Genomic DNA, 25,553 nt, shown 5'->3' on the forward strand with positions numbered 1-25,553 from the left:
CTAAAGTTTTCATCTTTCAATTTAATAATAATATAGTAAATATAGTAATATAATACATAAAAATAATAAATAGTAAATAATAATAACACACTACAATGTTATTCAGCAGGTGTCTTAAAAAATCTAAAGAGATATTATAAATAGCAGAAGCATAAAACTGTAGAAGACAAAAATTACACATGTAAAGTAACACTGTCTTCTTTCAGAAGAAATCTTATTTAAAAAAATTTTTTCTAATGTTTATTATTTACTTTTTTTGAGATAGACAGTGTGTGAGCAAGGGTGGGACAGAGAGAGAAGGAGAGAGACACCAAAGCAGGCTCCAGGCTCTGAGCTGTCAGCACAGAACCCTAGGTGGGGCCTGATCTCAAGGACCCTGAGAATGTGAACTCAGCCGAAATCGGACACTTAACTAACTGAGCCACTCAGATGCCCTAGAAGTCTTCCTTATTTTTAAAAAGATCTATTTCATTTCTTACAAAGGATGCTTTCTCTACTTAAAAAAATTAGTACTTGATTTAAAGGTTCTGCTAGGAGGCAACTATTATTTTCCTAATTGAATAGGTTTCATATTAGTCTCCTAGCACACAACTAGAACCAATCAGCCAGAAGAGTCCAATGGAAGGATCAACAGGTGACATTAAGTACATTTTCATTATTTATGCTGGAGTACAGAAACAAGTTCTCCTAAATATTGCTTTAGATAATTTCACAAAAGATTAAACTACTGAGACTATTTAATTATTTTTTATATTTTTTTAAATGTTTATTTTTTTGAGAGACAGAAACAGAGCACAAGCAGGGGAGAGCAGGGAGAGGGAGACAAAGAATCTGAAGCAGGCTCCAGGCTCTAAGCTGTGAGCACAGAGCCCAACAGAGGGTGCAAACCCAGGAACCGTTGAGATCATGACTGTAGCCAAAGTCGAACACTTAACCCAACCAAGCCACCCAGGGGCCCCAAACTACTGAGACTTTAAAAAAAAAAAAGTTACTTATTTTGAAAGTGGGGGGAGGGTGGAGAAACATGGGTGCACAAGTTGGGGAGGGGCGGAGAGAGAGAATCTCAAGCAGGCTCCACACTGTCAGCACAAAGGCTGACAAAGGGCTTGATCTCACAAACTGAGATCATGACCTGAGCCAAAATCAAGAGTCTGACATTTAACCGACTGAGCCACCCAGGTGCCCCTAAACTACTGAGACTTTTACCACTTCCCATACTTTGAAAATTCACTTTGTGAAACAGAAATAATAGCTATAATAATTACAGAATTTATGAAATAAACCTAGGATTGGAAGTGTCACCTCCGAAAATTGATGACATATTCCTACATAATAAATAAACCTATATATCTCTCACAGCACACAGTAATATTGTGAACTAAAAGTACATTAATTATTGGTTAACTATGTGATAGATCTGGTTTTAAAACACAAATTCACAGAAACCCTTGTGCACTGTGGTGGGAATATAATTTGGTGCCGTGACTATGGAAAACAGTATGGAGGGAGGGTCCTCAAAAAACTAAAAACAGAACTATCATAAGATCCATCAATTCCACTTCTGGGTATTTATGTGAAGGAAAACACTAACTTAAAAAGATATATGTACCCCCATGTTCACTTCAACATTATTTACAACAGCCAAGACATGGAAACATCCAAAGTGTCCATAAATGGATGAATCGGCAAACAAAATGAGGTATATATACACAATGGAATATTATTTTGCCATATAAAAGGAAATCTTGCCATTTGTGACAACATGACTGGTCCTTGAGGGCATTACACTAAGAGAAATAAGTCAAAGACAAATGCCATATGATCTCACTTACATGTGGAATCTAAAACCCACAAAAAACCCACCAAATTCATAGATACAGAGAACAGATAATTCTGTACAACAGGGAGCCTGTCCTAGTTAGAAGAGGAGAGGGGCACCTGGGTGCCTCAGGTCATAATCTTATGGTTTGTGAGATCGAGCCTGGCGTCTAGCTCTGTGCTTACAGCATGGAGCCTGCTTGGGATTGTCTCTCTCTGCTCTTCTCACTCATTACGTTCTCTCTTTCTCTCAAAATAAATAATTAAACTTAATTTAAAGAAAAAGAAGAGGAAAGAAGATTCGTCTTGAAACTGTATCTGCACAGCAATCATGCAGTAGTTTAGGGATTAAATGGTGGCTCATAAAGATTATGGAAAGGCACTCCTTGATGCTGTCTCTATTGTTTGAAGCTATTATCAATGAAAAAATACTCTATTTCATTAGAAAACAATGAGACTATTTAGCAACAGAGAGCTCACAGGAAAGACAACTCATGAAAATTATTACAAAACCTACAGCAATGAAGCTATGTACTTATTAACAATGTGTTGAAACTGTAGCATTACCCTTTGACCACTCTAAATGGCTAAAGCAAATGACAAAGAAAAATTTAGTATATTTCTACATTTAAATAATCTGAATATCTGAGACAGCAACAACAAAATCAATGGGAAAAAAAATCCAGGCCCATGCCTCTTTCACAGTAAAATATTACAATCTTCTTTAGAATAATTTACAGAATACTTCTTTGATTCAAGTTAAAAAAAATTCAGTTAGTCTTTCACAAGGCAACCAGAAATTATTTTCAGTATTATTTACTTTTTGTAAACTTTATAGTCTACCTTGAAAATTTAAATTTCAAACAATAGACCTTAAGTAAATATATAAATTTTACTTTAGTGAGATACCTTATCCATTATACCCATTGCTTTAATTTTAGCAGATTCACTGCCGAGTTCATTAAGCTGGTGTTTTCCTAAGAGAAGTTCCTGAGGAATTTCATCATCATCACCTGAAAAACCAAAGCAAACAATTAAGGGAGAATAAATAGCTCAAAATAGTAAGTTTAACTTTTTAATACAATTTCTGGACACATAGACAGATTTAAACAACTAAACAAATAACAACCTAAGAGGCCTCTGCACACCTCAAGCACACCCCTAAATGAGCAAGGACAGGGATTAAAACTATAGAGCCCTGACTGGGATGGAAAGAGGACTCAGATCTTGTACCTTCACTCTCAACCAAGCTCTCTGCCCCAGGGGGCTGACCTGTGTGCACTACATCAACAGTCTCCCATGCCCTCTGGCTTCTGTTTGGGTTCAGTTAGTGGGGTGCCCTGTCAGAAGATCTAAAGAAAAGGAGAGTGAGGTCAGGGTATTTATATCCCTGACTCCTTCCTCAGTCTCCTCAGGCTGCCTATGTCCTCTGACCAAAAGGTTACTGCTATTTCTTCAAGGCAGTCTACAATATTTTTTTCCCTACAGAGTAAAAGTTCTGGTAGCTTTTCTTTACCCTTGTTCCTTTCGGAGTAGGGAAGGTAACAGTTTCATGGTTGTTAACCTTGGATTCTGGCACTATTCTGTCCCCAACTCTGAAACTGGTTTCTTTGTAAGTAAGTCCTCTTCAAATTATCCCAATTTGAGAGTGTCATCTGTCTTCGGGTTGGGATCTTCAATGACATGGGAGACAGTTTCTCAGCCCACAACTAGAGTTTTATAAACAAACAAAACTGATACTCCAAATAATGGAGAAATGCATTAATGATACTTAGGCAAGTAATACTTACAAAACAAATACTTTTAAAATAAAGGGTAATAAAATATAAAGGATAATATACCTTTTAAGGTATTTTCAAATAGGTGGACCCATATCAGAATTATTATATATCACATGGATTTTGTATAAATTAGGTAAAATGTTTGTATCAGCTTGAAGGTGGCATAAAACGATAGAAAGTAGCTCTAAACATTGCAAACATGTTACATTTTTATGTTTATAGATATGATCTTTACATATTATTATAAAAGGTATATTACATTAATCCTATTGTATGTTAATTGGTTTATTGTTTTGTTTTTCGTATTAGATTCTGTATTACTTGAAGTCAGGAGCTGAGATATTTATTTTTGCATCTCTAGCACTTAATATATTACCGCCAAAGAGAAACTATTTAATAAATATTGACCATAAGAATAAACGAACAGTTGCATAGGTTCCTATTTCTGCATCCTTGCTCAAATTAGTACCCTCCTTATCTAGGATCTACTCAAGTCTTACCTGCATTAAGGTTTCTTTAATTACTCTCACCTGCCTTGGTAGCTGCACTTTCTAATTCTTAAGATATGATCAATAATTAATTAATAGTACCTGATTCTTAAACTAAAGTTCTCAATTTCTTGATATTATAGACTATACTTGACTCTACAACTAGATTTTGAGTTGCTTGATAGATAACTGGCAGAAAGCTAGATACATAGGTAAATATATTTAAAACTGATGTTATATTTAGAGGTAAATATATATTAAAATGATTTTACCAAATGCAGTAAAATCCATATCTTCTAAATTATCCAAAATATTTTCTATTGAGGCTGTGAATCTCTTAAAAGTCGAAGAATCCATCATTTCTACAACAAAGAAACAATAAAAACTTATTATGTTCATATTACAAGCAAAATACTGAAGGTGAAGACTGAACAAAGACAAACAAAAATTTACCTTCAGGTGTTAGTTTTGGTTCATAAGCTTTCCTCTTCTTCTGTTTTTCTTTTTTCTTCATTTTTCTAGCAACTAAATCAAACAAAAGAAATACTGAAATATAGGAATGACAACTTAAAATATTTCTATTTTGCATTTAGTTTCTTCTAGAACATTAAATACTTAAACAATAACCACGTCATTCCAAACTAAATATATACTTTTGTCTTGATTAACAATTAGGAGTTGTTAATTAACCCAGGAAAAGTATCAAATATTCTTCAAAGTTAAACCCCTAAATTTAAAGCAGCTTATGTAAGAAATCCGTTGACACTGATGAATTACCCTCACTAAGGCTGGGAGGAGGAGAATAATCTTCCATGTCAGAATCTGATGGGCTTCGGTTTCGATAACGACCACCACCTGAACTCCTTCTTCCTTCATGAGAGTGGCCACTTCTCCTATGATCCCCAGAGCTTCTTCTGTCACGTTCTTCATATTCCCAAGCTTTATCATCATCTTTTTTATGTCGTTTCCTAGAGGCTAAAAGCAAATCCCCATGACAAATAATTTACCTCACTTAAAAAGACTATTAAAGTTGTACTTCACAAATGTACCACGTGGAGGAAAATCACTGTGTGGGTCTAGGAAATTCTGAGTTGTTTTATTTAATCAGAAATATAAATTATGGTGTAGAAATGGTATCACTTATTTTAGCAGTATCTTCTACATTTAAAGATTTTTACATGAATTTGGTTTGCTAACAAATATAGATAGTAAATGTTCTGGGAATTAAACAGCACTCGTTCAAAGAAAGGTTCAGCGAGTCAGTAAAGATAATGTCTAACCATCAGGATTAATTAAGGCATGCAAAACAATCTTTACCTAGGATTTGGATGAGAAACAGAAACACCTTAAAGCATTTAGATTACTGATGGGGAGTAGGATTTGGAGGAAAAGTAAATTTTTGCGTGTTATAGAATATGGGGTGACCACGTATACCAACAATTAAAAGCCCACAACTTAGGTATAAATTCAATAGACTTTGATAATCTAACATCACAGGCCTACAGATATAGAATAAGTGTATACAGCTGTAAATACTCATATTTAATTCAGTTTCCCAATAATATACTTGCTTAAACCAAAGAAAAAAAGCTTTTAAGCTTATAATTGCTATGTAAGCATATTTATATATGTTACCTTCAGTCCCTTCCCCATCCTTCCAAGGGTCTAAGCATTCTGCTAAAATCACCAGTACTGATGGGAACTTCTAGGCAGAACTGGCAAACAGATTTCATCTGACACATCAACTCTGATCAAATGGTAAGAGCTGCCAAGAGCATTATATTTCCTTGAGAAAGCATCATATTTCAGGAAGAAAGACTGATTAGAAATGCCTGTCCTGTGAGAGCCTGAGGGCAGCACAGGTGACAAATATTTACCAGGCCTGCTCTAGCAGATAGCACCAGCAACTTAAAACTAGGTTAGAGAACTAATGTGTCCTACATCTTGGGATTCTTGTTGTTTTGATCACTTGTTGCTGACAATGAAATACTCTGTAATCATTGAACTAAAGTTGACTCCCTTGCTTTCTTGTAACTGGCTTCTATTCCAAATACCTAACTATGATCAATACCCAAATACTTAAGACAAAAACCATGCTTGAATCCCCTTAAATTCCTAAGGATGTCAACCTTACTAGCATAGACAGATGTATTCTACTATGCTTGTGCTGGTGCCCTTATGTGTGAATAAGCAATGCCTACACTCTGGCTAATCTTACCCTTACATGCTGCCTTAATTCTTCCTATTCAAGAATCTAGTTTGGTTTCTGGTTTTGGACCCTTCTGTCCAATCTACTGACAGTATGGCAGAAAAAGATAATTTTGTTTCCTCTTCTTTTTGGTCACAGGCTTGGCATAGTAAGATGGTTCATTAAAAAAAAAAAAAAAAAGACAAATGTAAATGTGTATATTTAAATCTCTAATGATTTGCTTCATAATTAGGCATAAATTTAACTATGAACTATGAGGAAGAAGTAAGACTTTCTCACCTTTTGCAATTACGGTATGCCCCAGTACATTCTCTTAATTGAGAGGCTGCCTTATAAACTAATACAAGGGGTGTGTGTGTGTGTGTGTCAGAGAGACATTTAGCATTCACTAAATATTTTTTCGACAAGTACTAAAATAGCTACCAAATATGAGAAATAACAATAAGCAAACTTGTTCAGAAAGTAGAATTCTATGACCTCAAATATGACCTAGTCCTTTTGAATTTTAATTTTGTTAAAAAATCCATTTCAAGCATTCAATTCTATGATTAGAAAACGCTTGAAAAATATTACAGTTGTTAGCAAGAACACACAAAATACTGTACTGGTGGCAATCTTTATAGGCCTTGAAGATTTTTTGTTTCTCATTCATTAAACTTTAGGAAATCTGGATAAAAACAGGATGACAAATTAGGAAAAAACCCCACTCAACTTCTCTGATACAGTGTGCTGTAATAAGTTTATCAGGATCCCAAGTCATTGTTACTAGTTTATTCTTTTGCTATGACTTTCATTACGCTGAAAGAAATAGGGGAGGAGCTCAGTAGACGTATATAACATATGCCTTGAGCGTCTTCTACCTTCCCTTTCTAAATTTCACCTACACTGCTCTTTAGCTTACATCTTCCTTCCTTCCCCAGCAATACACTGACCTTGTAGTTGGGCTATGGCTATCCAGATCTATGTGGCCCAATTTTTACTTTCAAAGTTACCCCTCAATCCCTTCCCCATCCTTCAACAAGTCAATTGCCTTAGTTTTAGATTTTTAGGAGCGCAATTTGATTAAACTGCAGTAAAAACTTAAGTCTCAAATGGTCTCTCTCAAAGCAGCATAATGCTTGTGCTTATGTTCTCATGATACTTTTACACTTTGTACTACACTATATTTTCACTGCATTGTTTTTGTTGTGGTATAATGACAATTTGGTTGTTTATGTCAACTGCCAATTGAAATTCTTTCATCTCTCAAATCAGTGGCTCCAGAGTAAATTTTTCTATAGTTACTTGTATAGAAAAAAACTAGAAAAAACAAGAAGTTACTCTAAGGTTGCTTGAAAAATTCAGAGAAACTTTTCTTTCTCCTAGTAAGGGTTGAAGTTAAGGTTCTCTAACACTAGCTTTCAATACACTTGGAAACAGATATAACAGGGTTCATGGCTTTAAGATGACACTAAGTGCTCCCATAAGATGAAACGAGAGATCTCCTAACAGAAAGCAAGGAAAAGAATAGTGGCTGCACTAATGACAAACATAAGGCATGTGTGGCTCTCTTCTCTATTTTACACTTGATGGGCATTTCTGATTGTGCTATCCTTTACTAACTGTGAGGTAGCTTCAAAATTCTCATTAGCTTGGCAATGCAGGCAGCCACTCTCAGTTAAATGGAGTTGAAGCATGATTTGAAATCAGTCTGCAATTAAGGAACTCCTCCTTCTTAACTATTTCCTTTAGAAATGGGTGATACTTTAGGAGGAAGGAGGGAGAGTGAAGGAGAGGCATGTCTATAAAGGGGAGTGAGTTTATGGGCTACCAGACCTCATTTCTCCTATTCCTTTCCAGAATATATGTTCCCATATGACCAAAATGTTTGATTATAATAAAAAAGTATTAACTTTAGCCATTGAAATATATTGCATGTAAATACATCTCATGATAATACAAATGATAACAATTGTACATATAATTGTCAGATTAAATTTGCTATATATTTTATTTCAATTTTAAAACTTTCTTCAGATTTGTTCAGTATTTATAGTCTACTGCTCATAGCTCAAGAGCTCACAATTTAAAGAAGATCAGAGTAAATGAACATTAAAAACTTTGGAGGAGGTGAAGGATTTCCATCAGCAATATACATTTAAAATTGTCAGCATGCATCTGTCTTTCCTGCCCTTGCTTGTCACACCTCAATCTATGGAAACTAGGTGGAAAAGGTAGAATACACTGGTGGTCTTCCCAGTTCTTTTGATCATAATGACTAAGTCAGTTGGCACACAAGTGAAGATCTCCCATAGTCTGTTTCCACTGAATGCCGTTTAAGTCAAACAAGGTTGCTGACCCCTCTTGGCTAGGCTCAATTCTCTTGCTCCAGAAGAAGGAAGATAGGGATAAAAGAGAAGAACTTTTTCAGTGGACCAGTAGGAAGACAGGCGAGGTATAGCAAGTCTAGTGCAAAGACAGGTGATCACAGTGTTGTAGAGAGGTAGCTGTGTAGTGAAGAAGCCAGCTCTGGAAAACAGTGAAACAAGGGAGGAATTCCAGGACACAGCTGGGCAAAAAGGAGAAGCCAGGTCCAAACCACACAGATAATTGGCAATGTGGCTAATCCATTCATAATTTAGTGATAGTATGGTTTTAAATATTTCTTCACCTGGCTATCTCCTATGTGTCCTTCAAGACTCAACTCAAGTGTCACCTCTTCCAGTAAGCGTTCCCTGAAACCCAAGTATAATTTTGATGCCAATCCAATGTGCTCCCATAGCACCGTGGATTTACTTATTATAACTGTACTTTTCTCACTGTGCTACAATTGTTTACATATTTCCCCCATTAGATTGAAGGCTCTTTAAAGACAGGGGCCACATCTTACTTATATTTTTATTCTCAGTGCCTAACATATATAGTAGGAGCTCAATAAATGTTTGCTAAATACAGACACATACCTGTGTTATTTGACACTAATTATAGCTCATTAAATATTTTTTCTTGGTGCCAACTGATCTCATCTGTCACACATTTTTTAAGTATAAAGAAAAAATCTTGCTATACTAATTTATTAAGAATTAAGATCACTGTTCTCTTCCTAACCCCCCAAATTATGAATGCGACAAACATATCAATCTGCTTTTTAATTCTAAAGTAATAATAAAATTATGTGATACTTACATTCAAAAGCTTCATCACTATCATTATCTTCATCTGAACTGATTTCAGCATATTTTGGCTTTTCATTAACTGTGCTACGCTTGCGTTTATTCATTTTCACACGTTCACAAAGTGGCATGGTGGATTCAATTTCTGCCAGAAGTTCGGGGGGTAATTCTTTTAACACTGATTGATCTATACTACCTATTAATGAAAGGTAAGAAAAGAATTTAAATCTGAAGATAAAAGGGAAATTTTAACTAAATTAGCACAATGAAAATGAAATACTAGTATTTATTTACGTTTTCTAAGTCATCTTTGTATTTTAATAAAACACATATTTAAAACTATAATAAGCTCAACCCTAACCTGATAATGCAGTTTTTATACATGTAGCGTTATATAACAACTTAAAAAATATAAAAAGGGTAGTTATATCATCAGTTTTTGATATACTGTCTTCATTTGTCTGCACAAACTAAAAACTTTCTAAAACTATAAATCCACTGGCACTGACCAGCGTATTTGTACTAGGGGATTCATCTTGCATTCTTGGTAGCACCCACATTTGTTTTACAGAGGTCTATGCCAGTTAGTTTGAAAGTAAGGCTCTCTCTGTGCAGATTAGAAGAGTTGGAAGACACTTAGCACCTCCTTCTCTTCATCTACGATCTTGCTGGTTGTGTGCTACGGCTGAGACCAGAGTTTTATATGCTTTTACCTACCACTGCCTATTCGAGAGGCATGGTAATGCCTTTAGTATTACAAAGAACTTCCTCAAACAGGTAAACCAACATATGCTTTTAACTGAAGATAACAGAAACATGAAAGGCAGGATAAACAAAACAAAAATATTTTAAAATATAAGTGTCTATAATTGAAAATAGTAAATTCAAGTTTGTTATGAAGTAAGTTCATATATTCCCATGAAAAAGTAATGACGGAATAAAAATATATCAACATAAAAACATTAACATAATATTTACTACTTAATCCTACACACATACACACAAATACACAAATACTTGCTATGAAGAAATAAATTCTTAACATCTTATTGAGAGCTTAAAAACAAAGAAGGAGCAAAAGCTATTTATTCAGGATAATTTGTCCTTGATGCTACTAACGATGACAATTTTAACTTACTTTACTTACCCTTGTAAATCTTTTAGTGGAAGTACAAAAATGATGTCTTACCTGCTAAGTTTTAGAAATTGGGAGCAAAGAGTACTTTAGTGGATCATAGGGGGGAATGTTAGTCACTATAATCAACATTGACACTAGAACATTCGATTGATAATAGTGCTTATGCAAAGGTTAAAAATAAATCATGACAAAAATGAATGGGTACTGATTAAAACAATTTCAAAGCCTCAATATTTAATCCCAATAATTTAAGAATATAAAACATAGATTATTAATCTCAATGGAAGTATAATCTTTTTTATTCTTTATGCAATTTTTATTCAACATGAAGGAATTATTTCAGTAACTTTCAGTCTTTTACTTTTCTAAGGACACGCATAGCAAAAATTTTACCCAAAAAGATGTAATACTTGTGACTGGTACTATTCCAATGCTGAGAATCCTGACATACTAATATTGAGTATAACTTATCTGTGTCACTTACAAAATCATGTAACATTACTCTGTGCTGGCTTTCTTAATTTAACTGAACTTATCTGTGAGGGCTACTTTTTGGAATATTAGTAAAAGAAACCAACTCTAGCTTTGGATTGTCCATATGTTCAGCCCAAGGTAAACACAAAATGCATCTTATTTAAAAGTCCTTAACATCTTGAACACCTCTAATTAAATGTGTTTTGATGGAAGGATCATGTCTTCTTTCTACATGGCCTATAATTTATTTCAATAATTAATGTTCAATAAATGCTTTTTCATTGCCTGTCACAGTTTCCTATGATCACTCACAATTGTACTTCCTGTATAGTTTCTGAATTGCTAGATTTTAGAGGCAAATGAAGACACTTCCCAAATTAGAAAAAAATGGAAGTGCTTTCCTTTTTCTACTCCTGAAATGTTATAATCATTTCGGCTATTTAAATAAGACTAGTCCCTAGCACCTGAGTGGTTCAGTCAGTTAAGCATCTGACTCTTGACTGCAGCTCAGGTCATGATCTCACAATTTGTGAGATGGAGCCCCATGTCAGGCTCCATGATGACAGTGTGGAGCCTACTTGGGATTCTCTCTCTCCCAGCCCACCTCTCTCCCGTGTGTTTTCTCTCTCTCTCTCTTTCTTCCCCCCTCTCTCAAATAAACAAACATTAAAAATATAAGTAGGGACAGCCCCAAAGTATTTGGACTTTAGTCCATCATGACATTTTTAAAAAAGCCGATTTACCTGAGTATGTTATGCTTAAATTCCCATTTTCAAAGACATACACTGACCTGATAATAATATCCCAGAATAAAGGCCAATATATGTATTGATACTTGTTCTCTCTTTACAATGGTTTGTTATAATCGCAGAGCCAGGACTCTGCTCTCTCTCTTTAAAAAAAAAATTCCTCACAATAGCCAGACATAGAAAAGTTATGTCATATATTTGGTAAAGCAGGCAGCAAAGTTTATTCATTGCAGTTTACCATCTCTTATTCCCTAAATTAAAAGAATACTATCAGATTTAAGAGTTTTTCTATTAGGTTGATCATTTTAACCTCTGTAAAACTGAATGGTACAGCAACATAATTTAAAAATCAAATGTTTCATTTCTGAAGATGAACCAATTTAAGAAAAAAAGAATCCAGCAACAGATAATGTCTCTCAATGTGCCATTGTCCAAAAGTGACCTCTGTTTCATTTTGAACAGAAATATCTATTCCACTGGTTTATGCATTTTCTGAATTAAACACATCCTTTCTTCCTTTTAATAAAAATGTTTTATAAACTGATGCAGCTAGATCCCTTGATTATAAAGCATTAAGAAATAAAATCCTAGACTTTCCTATACTCAATTTCAGGTTCTTGAATACATTATCAAGGACTGAATAATGGACTCAGCTTCAAAAGATCTGAATAAACAGTGAGTACCTCAAATGATGCCTATTTTTGGTTATGCTCTTTCCCCTGAACTAGGAAATAATAATCCTTTAAAAATGCAAAATAATGTCCATTTCTTAACATGATTAGAAACTAGATTTTAGAAACTATTGTTTGTGAGGGCAACTGGGTGGCTTAGTCAGTTAAGCATCTGATTCTGACTCAGGTCATGATCTCAGAGTTCATGGTTTGAGCCCCACATCGGGCTCTGTACTAATAGCTCAGAGCCTGGAGCCTACTTCATATTCTGTCTGTCTCTCTCTTTGCCCCTCCCCTGCTTTTGCGCATGCACTCTCTTTCTCTCTCTCAAAAATAAACAAAAAACAAACAAAAAAGAAGGTGTGGATTTATTTGTTCTTAAAAAATTCAGATTTGTTCTAGTACTTTATGATTAGCTTTCTCACCTCAATTTCTCCCATTCCAACTACTTTATTGTTTAAATCAGGTGTTTGAATTACCAAAAAATTTTAACTTATTGGCTTGAGGGAATAATGTCATTTAGTCACAATTTTGTGAATATCACACTTTCAGCTTTTATAGATATATATTCCATTAGACATAGTGCACCTCTATTTTCTAGCTCTAATAACGCTAACAAAATACATTTACTTCTGGATATGCTACATTTTTAGGAACCTTGGATTTCTAGTCTAAATTACTTAAAATGGCACATTTAGGAGATTATTAAAACCATACTACCAAAAGTCTCAAAGAGTCACTGATTTGATAACAGGGTGTGTTATTTGTTTTTTTAAGTGGAAAAATCCAGCAACAGGTGAGGTCTCAAACAAACAAACACACAAACAATCCTGAGACTACTCTAAACCACCTCAATTAATGAACTCTTTGGGACTGAAGATTCAGACAATGGAAACAATCATGTTCAGAAACAAACCAAGAAACTCACATAAAACTCCAAATTATGTAAGTCATAAAAAACGTCTTAGGCAGAATGTGGTTCAGGGACAGTTCTTCCTTAATAAGCTACTCAAGCTACAATCATCCTTTTGATGATCTTTAGCCTCAAATATAGGCAATCTGCCTGTCATGTAACCCTAAGTTGGTTAATACAGTTTGAAGAAGATACATATTTTTGGTGGAAAGGGTTCCTAAATATAAGCCAACTTCTTTATTTGAAGCCACTACTGAGAAGTGCTTCTAAACAGCATAAATTGTGGATTACATAGCCCTGAAATATGGCAACAGTTGGAAGGCAGAAACAAAAAGCAGCAACCTAAAGAGAAACTAAAAAAATGTATGGTTCAATTATGAGACCAGGACATTGAATGTTCCTTTCACAGGGACCACAGATTACCTAACTTGATGGCAGTATTAGGGGTAAAGAGGGAGACTGTGCACTAGGGACCAAAATCTGCAGTGAATGTAGGGACATGGAAGATTGATGTCAAAAGTTTTGAGGTCGGCCATCTGAGTGGCTTAGTAGGTTGAGCTTCTGACTTTGACTCTGGTCATGATCTTGTGGTTCATGGGTTCCAGCCCTGCACTGGGCTCTGTGCTGACAGCTCAGATCCTGGAGCCTGCTGTGAGCTCTCTCTCTCTCCCTCTGCCCTCCCTTGTTGGCACTCTGTCTCTCTCTCTCTCTCTCTCAAAAATAAATAAAGATTTAAAAAAAGCAGCTCTGACGTCACAAAACAAAGACCTTAGAGGTAGAACTTTGACGTGTACATTTTAGCAATTACAGCTGACCCTTAAACAACATGTTTAAACTGCATAGGTCCACTTATATGCCAATTTTTCTTGATAGATACAGTATAGTATCATAAATGTATTTTCTTTCCCTTATGATTTTAACAATATTTTCTTTTCTCTAGCTTACTGTATTCTAGTGTATGTACTGCTAAAGTGAGCACTCTAGCTTACTTTATTCTAAGAGTACAGAACATAATACATGTAATATACAAAATATGTATTAACTTTATGTTATTGGTAAAGCTTCCTGGTCAACATTAGGCTATCAGTAGTTAAATCTGGGGGGAGTCAAAAGTTATACATGGATTTTTGATTCTGTAGAGGAAGAACCCTTCATTATTGTTCAAGGATCAACTGAATTTGGAAAGAGCAGTAGCAAACTAGAAAAAAGGAGTTTCTCCTTTTTAGTAATGCTAAGGCTCTTGAATTCTGTCTCTCTCTCTTTCTCTCTCTTTGCCCTCCCCTGTTGGCACTCTGTCTCTTTCTCTGGTTGAGTGAAAATGAGTAAAGTGAAACTCACAGCTTTCTATAGATGTTAACGGTCATCAGAGTAGTAAGAAGGAAGGACCTGTTTATAACTGAGGATGAGGTCTTAATTTAAGGGAAGAAAACATCAGGTAGACTACTTTCTCTAAAAGGAAAAGGTCAGGAAATAGGTTTGCTTTTGTTCATGATGGTTTAGGAAAAATGGAAGTGACGTATAATGAGATAATCTGGTATAAAGTAGCTTCAATTTTGGTAAAGAGGCAGAGAGACAGACCCCAGGTACTGGCTGGTTGCCTAATACTGCTTATTCAGGATCATAAAAAAATTTAAAATATGAAACAGCAACTTTTATATCAAAATTATAGCATACATAATTAAGCTGTTACAAGGTAGTCAATATCTTGTCACTTATTTTTTTCTTTAAGTTTACTATTTTGGGAGAGAGAGAGTGCATATGTATGTGGGGGAGGGGCACAGAGAGAGGGGCAGACAGAATACCAAGCAGTCTCTGTGCTGCCAGCGCAGAGCCTAATGCAGGGCTCGAACCCACAAACTGTGAGATCGTGAACTGAGCCAAAGAGTCAGACGCTTAACTGACTAAGCCACCCTGGTGGCCAACTCTTCTATTGTTTTGTTTTTCTTTCATTTTTTTATTTGAGAGAGAGAGAGAGAGAGAGAGAGACAGAGACAGAGAGAGAGAATGCATCAGAGAAGGAGAGGACAAAGGTAGAGACAGAGAATCTTAAGCAGGCTCTGTGCACAGCATGGAGCCAATGTGGGGTTGATCCCATTACTCAGGGATCACAACTTGAGCTGAAATCAAGACTTGGATGCTTACCAACGGAGCCACCCAGGTGCCCCAGTACTCTATTCTTGATGTAAATTTTTCTAAAAAGCACTGTTTCACTTTTTTTTTTTTAAACAAGTCAACTTCTTCACTCATGATCATTATTGAAAAGATAAAAATTTCTACAGTGTTTTACACAGCAATGCCTTTAGGAATTAACTGTTACACACAGGTGTTTGAGATGATATGAAATGATTCAGGCTTTGCTTCTGAGTTCTGTAAGTCTGCCTGCAGTTAAATGAAATGTATAAACTCAGAATCTGCTAACTTGAGTAGAATGTATAACAGAGCAATTGGGGTTAAAATCCTTTAACTCCTTACTTAAACTATTCACAGAAATTTATTCCAAGGAAATTTATACAACAAAAAGTTCTATGAAGAGAGGTGTTAGATCAGTTTTATCTATTGTAACAGCTTTTTTACAGATGAAAATTCTTTTCTAAAAACTGAAAGTTTATCCACAAAATGAAAAGATTATCATCATAATTGATGTGCAACAAGTGTAAAATATTTTAAAAGTAATTTAAGTCTGTATATACTTGTATATTTTTATATACAAATTATACATTAATATATTAATAACTTATATAACCCCACTAAATGAGGCACTCAGATATTATATATCATGCTTCAAATATTATATTTGGCAAATTTCATACTATATTCATAAATACTAGAGAACTAGAAAACTTTTTTTAAATTTTTTAGTGTTTTATTTATTTTTGAAACAGAGACAGAGCATGAGCAGGCGAGGGGCAGAGAGAGAGGGAGACACAGAATCCAAAGCAGGCTCCAGGCTCTGAGGTGTCAGCACAGAGCCCAATGTGGGGCTCGAACCCACAAACTCTGAGATTATAATGTGAACTGAAGTCAGACACTTAACCAACTGAGCCACCCAGGTGCCCTTAGAAAACTATTTCAAAACTCATTCTAGATGAATCTTTTTACATACACATACTCAAATAACAGCGGAAAATCCAAATTAAAGGTCTCATTTGCTACAGAATAATCTAGTTAATAGATTCACCTACATTAAAATTTTAATTTTGTGTCTATAGTAGACTCAGCAAAATATAGTCTGCGGGGCCAGATATGCCCACCACACATTTCTGTCTATAAAGTTTTATTACAATATAATGACACACAATCATTTCCATGTTTTCTTTTTCTTTAATTTTTTTTAATGTGTTTTATTTATTTCTGAGAGAGAGAGAGGAAGATACAGAATCCAAAGCAGACTCCAGGCTCTGAGCTAGCTTTCAGCATAGAGTCCGACACGGGGCTTGAACTCACAAACCGTGAGATCATGACCTGAGCCCAAGTCAGACGCCAACTGAGCGACCCAGGCGCCCCCATTTCCATGTTTTCTACAGTTGCTTTCATATTATTACAATGTTAAAGACACGTGGACATAGAGCCTAAAATATTTACAATCTGGGCCTTTACAGAAAAAGTTTGCTGACCCCTGATCTATATTCTGTCATACTTTTTTCAAATTGGAACAAAGTGCCAGCCACCTTGTCAGTGCTCACTATATTTTGTGTATTTTAGATCATTGAAAATTGGATTATTTAATGAAGACAAAAACCAAGGAGTTGACTTGTAGCAACTGAAAAAAACACTACTACAAATGAAGCAGGTAGAAGAAAAGATTCCAAGAAAAATCTGGCTTTAAGCACCAGTTTTGATCTTGGCACTAGTACTACAAATATCTCATCAATGTGCAGCTACTATGTTACTATGAGGAAGAACTATAAAAAGAAACAAGCTTTTAGTAAGTTTATTACATAAATGACAATTTACTACTCTTCAACATAGAAAGTAGGAAGCAGGGATCAAATGATCATTTCCTTGATATGTATACACGGAGAGAAAAATAAATAGGAGAAGCACAACCTAACTTTTAATCTCAAGGAACTAAAATAGAAACAAAGCCCAAATTTAATAAAAGGAAATAAATATTAAAGCAGAAATAAATGAAATACACAGAAAATAGAAAAGATCAATGAAACTAAGAGGTGAATTTTTGAAAAGATAAACAGAATAGACAAACCCTTCAGTTATAAAATTAAAACAAGAGACATTAAAAGATACCACATAAAACCACGTATGAATATATACGTGTATATATACATATATGTACATACTATATATATATATGTATATACATATACACACACATACGTACATATATGAATAACCCTAGAAAAATATAACCCACCAAGACTGGCTCATGAAGAAATAGAAAATCTGAACAGACCAATTATTAGAAGATTGGATTAGTAATCAAAATCTTCCCAACAAAGAAAAGCTCAGGACCAGACAAGTTCTCTGGTGAATTCCAACAAACATTTAAAGAATTAATAGTAATTCTTTTCAAACACTTCAAAAGAAAAGAGGAAGGAAACGGGGGGACACTTCCAAAGTCAGTATTACTCTGATACCAAACGAGTAAAGGACACAAGAAATGAAAATCACAGGCCAATACTCCTGACAAACATAGATTCAAAGTCTTCAACTAAATATTAGCAAAGAGAATTCAATAACAGATTAAAAGAATCAGGATTATATACCATGATCAAATGGAATTTATTGTAAAAATGAATGGTTTAAAATCTGTCAATGTGATACACATTAACAAAATGAATGATAAAAATCCTATCATTCATTAATAGATGCAGAAAACATTTTAAAAAATTCAACATCTACTCATGATAAAAACTCTTAACAAACTGCAATACAAAGGGAATGTACCTCAACATAATAAAGGACATATATGACAAGCCTACAGTTAGTGTCATACCCAGTAGTGAAAAGCTTTCTAAGGAACAAGACAAGGATACCCAATCTTGCTACTTTTATTCAACATAGTACTGGAAGTCCTAGACAGAGCAGAGCAATTAGGCAAGAAAAATAAACATAAGGCATCTAAATCAGAAAGGAAAAAGTAAACTCTCTCTACTGACAGATTACACGATATATGTAGAAAACGTAGACTCCACCCATAAACTGTTAGAACTAATGAACAAAGTTAAGTAAGGTTGCAGGATACAAATCCTACAATAATCAGTTGCATTCTGATACACTAACAATAATCAGAAAGAGAAATGAAAAAAAATCCATTTATAATTATATACAAAAGAATAAAATATCAAGGAATAAAGTTAACCAGAGGTGAAATATCTGTACACTGAAAACTAGAAAAAATTGATGAAAGGAATTGAAGAGACAAATAAATGCAAAGAAATTTCTGTGCTCATGGATTAGAAGAATTAATGCTGTTAAAATGCCCACATTACCTAAAGCCATCTATATATTCAAATGCCATCCCTATTAAAATTCCAATGACATATTTTACAGAAAAAGAACAACCCTAAAATTTGCACAGAACAACAAAATAGTCAAAAAGTCAAAGAAATAAGAAAGAACAACAAAGCTCAGGGCACCATGCTTCCTGATCTTAAACTCTATTGATTGCAAAGCTGTAGTAATCAAAACAGTATGATAATGGCATAAAAACAGATACATTTTTCAATGGAACAGAGAGCCCAGAAATAAACTCATGCATGAATGGTCAATTAATTTACAAAAAAAGCAGCCAAGAATATTCAACAAAGAAAGGATGGTCATTTAAAAATTTTTTAAGTGAATTTATTTATTTTGAGAGAGAGAGAGCAGCACGAGTGCACGCATCAGGTAGGGATAGAGAGAGAGAGAGAAAGAGGGAGAGGGAGAGGGAGAGGGAGAGAGAGAGAGAGAGAGAGAGAGAGAGAGAGAGAGAGAGAGAGAGAGAGAGAGAGAGAAAATCCAAAGAAGGTTCTGTGCTATCAGCGTAGAGCTTGATACAAGGCTTGATCTCAGGAACTGTGATGGCCAACAAGTGTTAACAGGTATATGAAAAGGTGCTCAACATCACTATTAATCATGGAAATGGAAATCAAAACCAGAAGAAGGTACACCTGGTTAGAATGGCTATTATCAAAAAGGCAGTAACAAGTGCTGGTGAGAAGGTGGAAAAAAATGTAGCTTTGTGCACCTTTAGGGGGAATGTAAATTGGTCTAGGTACTATGAAAAACAGTATGGAAGTCCCTCAAAATTAAAAATAAAACTACCATATGATTCTGCAATACTCACTTCTGGGTATATACCCAAAGGAAATGAAATCACTATTTCAAAGAGATTATCTCCACAGTCTGTCCCCACCCATGTTCACTGAAACATTATTTACAATAGCTAAGACATGAAAACAACTGAAGTGGTTTAGACTATCGACAAATGAACAAAGAAAATGTGGTGTAAACATACGTGTACACACATATTATTATTATTCAGTCATAAAAAAGGAAAGCATATCATTTGCAACAACATAGATGTATCCTGAGGGCCTTATGCTAACAGAAATAAGTCAGACAGTGAAAGACAAATACTGTATGATTTCACTTATATGTGGAATCTAAAAAAACTGAACTCACAAACAGAGAACAGGTTGGAGGTTGCCAGAGACAGGGGTGGGGGGTGAGTGGTGAGTGAAATGGGTACAGGTGTTCAAAATGTACAAACTTCCAGTTACAAGGTAAATAATTTTGGGGGATGTAATGTACACCATAGTGACTAGAGTTAACAATAACGTATTATATATTTCAAAGTTGCTAAGACAGTGTTAAGATAGTAAATTTTAAAAGTTCTTATCACAAGGAAAAAAATAGAACTATGTGAGGTGATGAATGCTAATTTTTTTCCTTCATAGTTTATTGTCAAGTTGGTTTTCATAATACCCAATGCTCATCCCAACAAGTGCCCTCCTCCATGACCATCACCATCACCTCCCTTCCCCCCTCCCACTCCCATCAGCCCTGTTTGTTCTCAGCATTCAAGAGTCTCTCATGGTTTGCCTCCCTCCCTCTCCCCCACTATTTTTCCCCTTCTTCTCCCCCACGGTCCTCCGTTAAGTTTCTCCTAATCCACCTATACATGCAAACATATGGTATCTGTCCTCTGCCTGACTTATTTCGCTCAGTATAACACCCTCAAGGTCCATCCATGTTGCTACACATGGCCAGATTTCATTCTTTCTCATTGCCATGCAGTGATGAATGCTAATATATTGCGGAAATTATTTCATAATATATACATACATCAAATCATTATTTTGTACACTTCAATGAAATGCTATTATATTAAATACATCTCAAAAACTTGGTAAGAAATGGTGGTAGCAATGTCTTCAAATATACTGTGAATATAAAGTACATACACATAAAAAGTTCTCAAAAATTACTCATCATTAGATAAACTCAATTAAAAATGGCATGACTGCATTTCTTCATATGAAAAACTGGACAGGTTTTGGCTCTTACTGTAAGATTCATTTTGGTTCTCATAACTGAGGTAGGAAGAAAATTGGTTTCTCCATTTTAAAGTGAATGAACCAAGGCTTTGAAAGGCTACAATTTATTCAAGATCTGATTCCAGAACACTTTGTATTATAATGTATAATGGACTTAATGGAGAATTTTCAATTTTTAACATCAGAAGCCAGAGAAGGCTAATTTTTGTGGTTGGAGGAGGGGATCCAGATTTAAAAATCCACATTATACTGGATCATATTATATCAGAGTATAGTGTTATATACTGTTACTTTAATATATCATTCTAATACAGTGAATTCTCTTATTCTAAAAAAAGTTATTGAAACTCTCCTCTACAAGAGACTGATATAGCTATTAAGATAATGAATACCTACTTGTAATTACATGATACTAAATTATGCTATGTACTATATTATACATACAGTTGACCTTGAATAATATGGGTTTAACCTATGAAGGTCCACTTCTACACACAATTTTCTCAATAAATACAGTACAGTACTGCAAATGTATTTTCTCTTCCTTATGATTTTAATAACATTTTTTCTCTAGCATGCTTTACTGTAAGAGTACAGTATACAATACATATACATGTGTTAATCAACTGTTTATGTTATCTGCAAGCATTCAGTCAACAGTAAGCTACTGGCAGATAAGTTTTTGTGAGTCCAACTTTATATATAGATTTTCAAGTGTGTGGTGGCCAGTGCCCCTAACACCCATGTTGTTAAAGGCTCAATTGTACTATGATACATTAAACTATATAATAAAATTAAATTGTTACAATAACATTAATGGTTTAATATTATACTATGATATAGTACATTATGATCTATCAAATAGATATTCATTATCTTAGTATTGGTATCAGGCTCTTGTAGGGGAGGATTTCACTAACTTTTTTTTAGAGTAAGAGGGAATTCAGTGTGTTCGAGTAATGACTGTTTCTTCATAAATAGAAGGTTCTCTCACAATTAATTATCTGCTATCTTCTTATCCCTCAATCATACACCTATTTCTAACATACAGGAAAACTTTACAGAAGCTATGCCCTTGGGATGGCTCAAGAAAAGAAATGAGGAGTGAAAACACCACTAGTATATTTTAAAACATTTAATTTTTATGAAAAAAATTCTACTTAATCTCTTTAAATCAATATTAATATTAGTTTATCTGCTGAGCAAAATGTGAACCAAAAATTTTTCTATGAACAGGAATCACAGACAAAAATTTTCAAAATACTGCTGTAAAAATCATACCCAATAGTTAGGTATATGTATATAGTATGCCAACTTCTGTAATAAATATTCTCCAAATGTGTAAGATACCACTGATAGTAAAGTCTCTGCAGAAACTGAAAATCTGAGTTTAGAAGAATATTTTATAAAACTGCTCAAATGAACCAAAATAAATTTCACTGTAGATTCTGAATATTACAATCATATCTACCTTAATAAGAATTCTCAACTTAGAAATTCATCAAGTATGCCAAAAACTCACTCTCAGAGACAGTACTTTCTCTCAGATTTACAGAAGCCTAGAATCCCAAGCAATCTAGTTGAATCTAGATTGTTCAGTGCTATATAAAAGGCAATGAATGTATTTTAGTGAACAACATTTAGTAGTATAACTGGTACAGTAGTAACTGAGTTGAAATAACTGCTTCCAGTATGATCACAACCATTACTTAATCAAACGAACCCTAGGGCTTAAACACTGCTGACTATTTGAACTATGTTAGAGAAATACACATTCCCAGTGAAAAGCATTTTCAGTAACTTATGGTTTACAGGCCATGATCTCAAAAATAGAGGATATGGGATATTACTTACAAGTAGTGAGTGTATGTGATGTAAAATGATAAACTGGTTAGAAGAAAGTATGTGGAAGAAGAAAAAAAATTATTTCCTTGAACATAAAGCTAAAATATTGGGAGACATTCTGGAATTGTAAATAACCAAAATCAAATTGTTAATGTGTGTAATTACCAATAGTAAGCTGCTAGTAACACATAGGCATGTTAGCTGATGAACATGGCAGTCTTAAAGACCTCTTAACTTCATATTATTTTAACTTGTAAAAATATTATACATTAGAGGATATTAGGACAATATTCTGAATAAGAATATTTTAACAATAAAGATACCTTTTTGGCATTTCAATATACTGACTGAAGTATATTATAATAGACAAAAGATATTTAAAAAATTTTAAAGGTTTTAAAAGATTATGTTGGTTCTCTGTACTCATCCCCCACTTGAAAATGAAGAAACAAACTGATGGTAAGAAGAGAGAAGATGAAAGAAGCAGGATGAGAACAGAAGTCATACTGAGCCAATCTGTAACAGCTATAGAGCAAAATAAAGAAAAAGGGTAAGTTAAACAGACATAAATATGAATAATTCTCCTTGAGATCTTAATAAAAAGTACGTAGTTGACAGTGTAAAACAAGTTGTAACAAATTTTAAGGAACAGAATGTTGAAAATTGTGTAGCTCTTGGGTTAGAGTCTACTGGTAGGAACATACAAAATGAACACACAATTGTAATCTGCACACAAAGCCTTTTCTGAAACATGGTGGCAATACAGTCATTCAACAGATATTTAAATGCTAATTATACACTAGGTATCATGTTAGGTACTAGGGATATACATATATCCCCACAGAAATAAAACAATGTCACTTTACATTTAATATGGTCACACAAATGACAAAAATAAGTAATATGTATTATAAGTCATAAATCTACACCCCTATGATTCAAAATTGATCAGCTTAAAGTATATTCAAGAAATTTTAAACCACCCTAAAGAATGAATATTTTAAATATGGACATCATGTAAAGTATGTAAAAGACAGAATTTCATGGCTCTTCCAAGAAAACCTACCAAGAATTTTGGTCTTAGAAATCAACCACAGAAGTATCTCAGCAATACTCAATATTAATTCCTTTACTTAGAAAAACACCAACATGTCAGAATATGTGATTCTCCAAAAGAAAATCCCAAGTAATGTGTACTACACAAAGGGCCAATAATCCACAACTATGCTTCCTATGTAATTAAGAAAAATTATATAACTGTGCTATTGCCAACTTAGTAGCAGAGATCTAAGATAAAATCAAAATTAGTATACTAAAAAATAAGATAGGAATTCTAAGGTATAAATAAAGCCAAATGATATTTACATGTGATCCTGAAGTGACTCTAAGCATTAAAATAATATTTTTGATGGAAATGTTCACTTAATAATTGCAGATCCAGTAATACGTGTGTATACATACCTGCACATGTGTACACACACACACACACACACACACACACACACAGCCTACTCTAACAGGCAGAAACACTCAGCCTACTTACTAACATGAATGTATCAATTATATACATTTATGTTAAAAGTACACTTATGAGAAACATGGATTAGTACTAAAAAGCTTACATTCACAGGCAATGAAAAAACCATGGGGAATAGTACAGCAGTTACTATATTAGGAGCTATATTCATTTCTTAATGTTCAGTTGTAAAGCTTCTTTGTTAGAACAGAGCTTAGAAAGCAAGGCTAGCATAAGCTGACAGAGGGCAGGGGAGAAAAAGATGGTCCAGATCAAGGGACAAGAGGGTACCACTTTCCATCTTTCTATCTTGACTCCTCTAAAATTGTACACCTATACTCTTTAGCTTAGACGGTAAGCCATTCCCAATCTTTCAGTGAACATTTTCAAAAACAATCTGTATCTAAATTCTAGTGCTGGCCACTACATTTTAACAACCTCATTTACGTAAACAAGTAATTCTGAGGAGATGCATTCAAGTTAAATAAAAAGTCCTAACTTTTTAAGTCTGACTGTTATAATTTAATATCTGGAAGCTTCCCTACAAAAGTATAAATATCAGTGATAAAGACAATTTTTTTCATTTTTGAAACATAAAACCAAATAGTGAAAAAATAAACATTTGCTAAAGACCAAGTAATAATAAAAAAAGATTACTCATGACAAGCCACTTCTTTGAATAAGAGTTCTTAGTAGTAATACTATATTTTCATTGAGTTTTTTTGATAGACAAGATACATTTTACAAAAATAATAATAACCATTACACCTTCTGGAACTCCTAATACACTTCAGTGCTATACAACACAACTTTTTGTGATGATGCAAATGTCCTGTGTGTGTGTGTAAATAAGGGAGCCACTTGCCACATGTGGCTACTGAGAATCTGAATTCTTAATTTTATTTAAAGTAATTTCCATTTAAATAGCCTAAAGAGACTAGTGACTATCCTACTAAACAGCACAATTCAAGAGTTTCATATACTTAAAAGTAAATATAAATCTAAGTTCTTAATGAACCTCTTTCACAGAATGAGAACTTAAAAATCAAATTTTCATCTCTATTGCCTTAAAACAGGCATCTTAATGTATTTATATTGTATGGGCTAAATATGTCTTGCCACACACCATCATCAAATTATATATACACATATATTGTATATATACTTATATATTTTTAAAGTAGTATACAAAGGAATACAAAATTATATTTTCTGCACAAACTGCCATTGTATTTTCAATACTTAAGACTTTCTTTTTCCTGGAAATAGTACTACTGAAGTAACCACAGGATTTAACTCA

The 25,553-nt window shown here is 34.1% G+C and overlaps 1 protein-coding gene across 4 annotated transcripts in view; it reads right to left on the reverse strand.

Annotated features, from left to right (window-relative positions):
- The window catches only part of NIPBL (NIPBL cohesin loading factor), a 117,847-nt gene that overhangs the window by 63,164 nt on the left and 29,130 nt on the right, over nt 1-25,553 (reverse strand). For 3 of the 4 annotated variants that reach the window (XM_077763480.1, XM_077763478.1, XM_077763481.1), the window contains exons 10-14: nt 9,462-9,644; nt 4,865-5,062; nt 4,541-4,612; nt 4,360-4,449; nt 2,728-2,831 (exon numbers count right to left, since the gene is read on the reverse strand). In XM_077763480.1, the coding sequence (XP_077619606.1) occupies nt 2,728-2,831; nt 4,360-4,449; nt 4,541-4,612; nt 4,865-5,062; nt 9,462-9,644 (647 nt within the window). The remainder of the gene's footprint in view (nt 1-2,727; nt 2,832-4,359; nt 4,450-4,540; nt 4,613-4,864; nt 5,063-9,461; nt 9,645-25,553) is intronic. The other variant, XM_077763479.1, reaches the window with a different exon arrangement.

Source organism: Crocuta crocuta, unplaced genomic scaffold (genome assembly GCF_008692635.1).
Source record: "Crocuta crocuta isolate KB4526 unplaced genomic scaffold, BGI_CrCroc_1.0 scaffold4, whole genome shotgun sequence".
Lineage (NCBI taxonomy): Eukaryota > Metazoa > Chordata > Mammalia > Carnivora > Hyaenidae > Crocuta > Crocuta crocuta.